Below are 3,002 nucleotides of genomic sequence, written 5' to 3'. Positions count from 1 at the left end.
GCCGAATGTCCCCAAAAGGGCGCCAGAAGGCTGTTTTTGCAAGAACAGCCACCTTGGGTCATTTTCAACGGTTAGCGGGCAGAGCCTTAAAATCTTCTTTTCCGAAGTTTTGAAAGGCCGTATCCGCAAAGGCGGAGTTTTGTTTTTGAAATAAAAATTAATGAAAAATCGAAAATTCCCAAAAATTATTTCTTTACTTTTCGCATTTATTTTTCAAGAACTACGCTTGGTCTGATTCATGCGGGGTCATGATACGTAGGCAATCTCCATAAGATTCGACCGTAACCCTAAGAGAAAAGAAAAAGGGAGGAAAGAAAATAAAAGAAAAAACAAGAGAGGAAAAGAAACGAAAAAAAAGAGAGAGAAAATAAGAAAACCAAGAGAAAGAAACCATGGCAAAAACCAAAGGCAAGAATGAAAGAAAAGAAAAGAGAAAGTGAAAAAAAAAAGAGGCAATGAAAAATGAGAGAAAAGGGCAAAAGGAAAGAATAAGGAAAAGCCGGGATGACGCATGCAACCGTTGCAAAACATATAGAAACACATTTAACTGTATAGGTGCATCGCGCCTCAACGTGCGATTACCTATCTGTTATTTGCCTCGAACTAACCGTTTGCTGCTGTCATATTCCAGCTTAGGTTTTATAGAAATGGTGGTTGGTTTTTGGTAAACTGGCATCACATCAGTATTTTACCAGATCAAAAGGGAACGTAGAAATGTCTTCGGAAATGACCTTGCCAGCAGTTCCCATCCCCGAGGATAGCCCCATCTCGGGCATCCCGGCCTCCGAGTCTGCAGCAGCCGAAGAAAATAGAATCTTACGTCTCCAGGTCATGGAGATGTGGGACGCATGGAAGAATGGAAGGGAGCCTCCAAGTCCTATCCCTGGATTCCCCGAACTGTTCCCTAGATCAGGGGGTACTTCTAATATTCCCATCAGTCATCCGAATACCTCACTGGGACAGCCCACCATACCGGCTCATTTCGTAGGAACACCTTCTGAGGTTTGCCCCCAGGTGTTCACATTAGGAGTAGCCCCCAATATCTTTACCACTCCACCATGCTCGGCCACAACACAGCCTGCACCTGTCTAGGCCCACTTTTGATCCTTCGGACTTTACATTCCAACACCTCTTACCAGTGGAGCCTCCTCAGNAAACTTCCCTAGAAAGTTTACTGGATGGATCATGGAGTGTGTGAAAACTGTCAATTATTCAATTATGGTGAATGGAGAACCTACAGCTCCTTTCAATGCAACCAAAGGACTCAGGCAGGGAGATCCAATCTCCCCATTCCTCTTTGCAATTTCCATGGAATACCTCAGCAGGAATCTCAATGATGTGAAAGAAAGCCAAGAATTCAAGTACCACCCAAAGTGCTCTAAACTATATTTGACTCACTTGTCTTTTGCAGATGATTTGTTATTATTCTCTAGAGGTGATGTTAAATCAGTGACTACCCTTCATAGATGCTTTCAAGATTTCTCAGATGCTTCAGGCCTCCAAGCCAACAAAGAGAAAAGCTCCATTTATTTTGGAGGGGTGACTCAAGAGGTGCAGGAACAAATCCTAAGTTTTCTAGGATTCCCTAAAGGAGAACTCCCCTTCAGATATCTGGGAATTCCTTTAGCAACAAAAAAGATCTCCTTAATCCAGTGGCAACCATTGATTACCAGGATGGTGGCTAAAATCACCTCTTGGACTGCCAAGAAGCTGTCATATGCAGGTAGAGCCCAACTAATCCAGACTGTCCTCTTTGGTATTCAAGCTTACTGGGCACAACTGTTTGTTATACCCTCGAAAGTGATAAATACAATTGAAGCCTACTGTCGAAGCTACTTGTGGTCGGGCACAAATACAATCACTAGGAAGGCTTTAATTGCTTGGGAGAAGGTCTGTACTCCAAAATCAATGGGTGGTCTAAGCTTGATGAACATGAGAGTATGGAATAAAGCTGCAATAAGTAAAGCTAGTTGGGATATAGAACACAAAAGTGATAGGCTATGGATTAGATGTCTACATGCATACTATATCAAGAACCAACAATTTGCTCAAATGGCTATCCCTCAACAAGTTGGATGGATGGTAAAGAAGTTGTTTGAGGCAAGAAGCTCATTGCCACTGATACAAGTCAACAACGCAGGGAGTGTAATCAAGCAGATCTATTATCAGTTACTGGGAAACAATGCAAAAATATCATGGAAAACACTGAGGTTTGGCAATAATGCTCGACCAAAAGCACAATTCACAGTATGGTTGCAAATGCAGGGCAGGCTTCTAACTGTAGATAGAATTGCTTCCTGGGGTGTAAGTGTGGATCATGAATGCAAGCTGTGCAACAACCAAAATGAAACTAGAGACCATCTCTTCATGGAGTGTTCTTATTCTATCAAAGTCTGGGAGGGGGTACTAAAATGGATGCAGGTCCCAAGCTTCAGAACAACACAATGGGAACTAATGGAAAAGTGGATCATCCAAAGAATAAAAGGTAAATCGCAGCAAGCCCAGATATTCAAGATGGCCTATACAGAATGGGTGCATGCAATATGGATTGAAAGAAATCAACGGAGATTCGAAATGAGATCAAGAAAGGCAGAACAATTAGTGAAGGAAATAGCATACGTGTGTAATGTCCGAGCTCCTACTAGAATTAAAGAAAAGGTTCAACAATTTTGTATTTGTCAGCCTAGTAGAAAATAGTTTCTTTTCAGTCCTATAGTTAGATAGCAGACTGGGTTGTAGTCGTGCTATGGCTCTTTACTTGTAAATATTCTGGTAATTAATAAAAAAAATTTAATTACCAAAAAAAAAAAATCATGCAAATGAAGAATTTGTTGAAGTTGAATTGATGTTGAATGTGCTGTTGCTATCTAATTATGATCCTTGTCTGAATTTAGAGCCATAGATGCTAATTGATGTCTGTTATTGTTGTAGTATAGTTTTAGCTTTGGTTTGTACTTAAATGAACAATGGACTGTGGTCACCTATATGCCTGTTTAAATCTG

General features: G+C 40.9%; 1 protein-coding gene across 1 annotated transcript; it reads left to right on the top strand.

Annotated features, from left to right (window-relative positions):
* Window positions 1-1,218: 1,218 nt before the first annotated feature.
* LOC109212741 lies at window positions 1,219-2,697 on the top strand. The gene has a single exon (XM_019376414.1). It carries the CDS (start codon window positions 1,219-1,221, stop codon window positions 2,695-2,697), a length of 1,479 nt encoding a protein of 492 aa, XP_019231959.1.
* The last annotated feature ends 305 nt before the right edge of the window (window positions 2,698-3,002 follow it).

The sequence above is a fragment of the Nicotiana attenuata genome, unplaced genomic scaffold (genome assembly GCF_001879085.1).
Source record: "Nicotiana attenuata strain UT unplaced genomic scaffold, NIATTr2, whole genome shotgun sequence".
NCBI classification, from domain to species: domain Eukaryota; kingdom Viridiplantae; phylum Streptophyta; class Magnoliopsida; order Solanales; family Solanaceae; genus Nicotiana; species Nicotiana attenuata.
This window is presented reverse-complemented; position numbering and strand designations above follow the sequence as displayed.

What these genes read in the sequence shown, in the direction of transcription:
- LOC109212741 (XM_019376414.1), top strand. Translation starts at nt 1,219, where the DNA reads ATGGTGAATGGAGAACCTACAGCTCCTTTCAATGCAACCAAAGGACTC.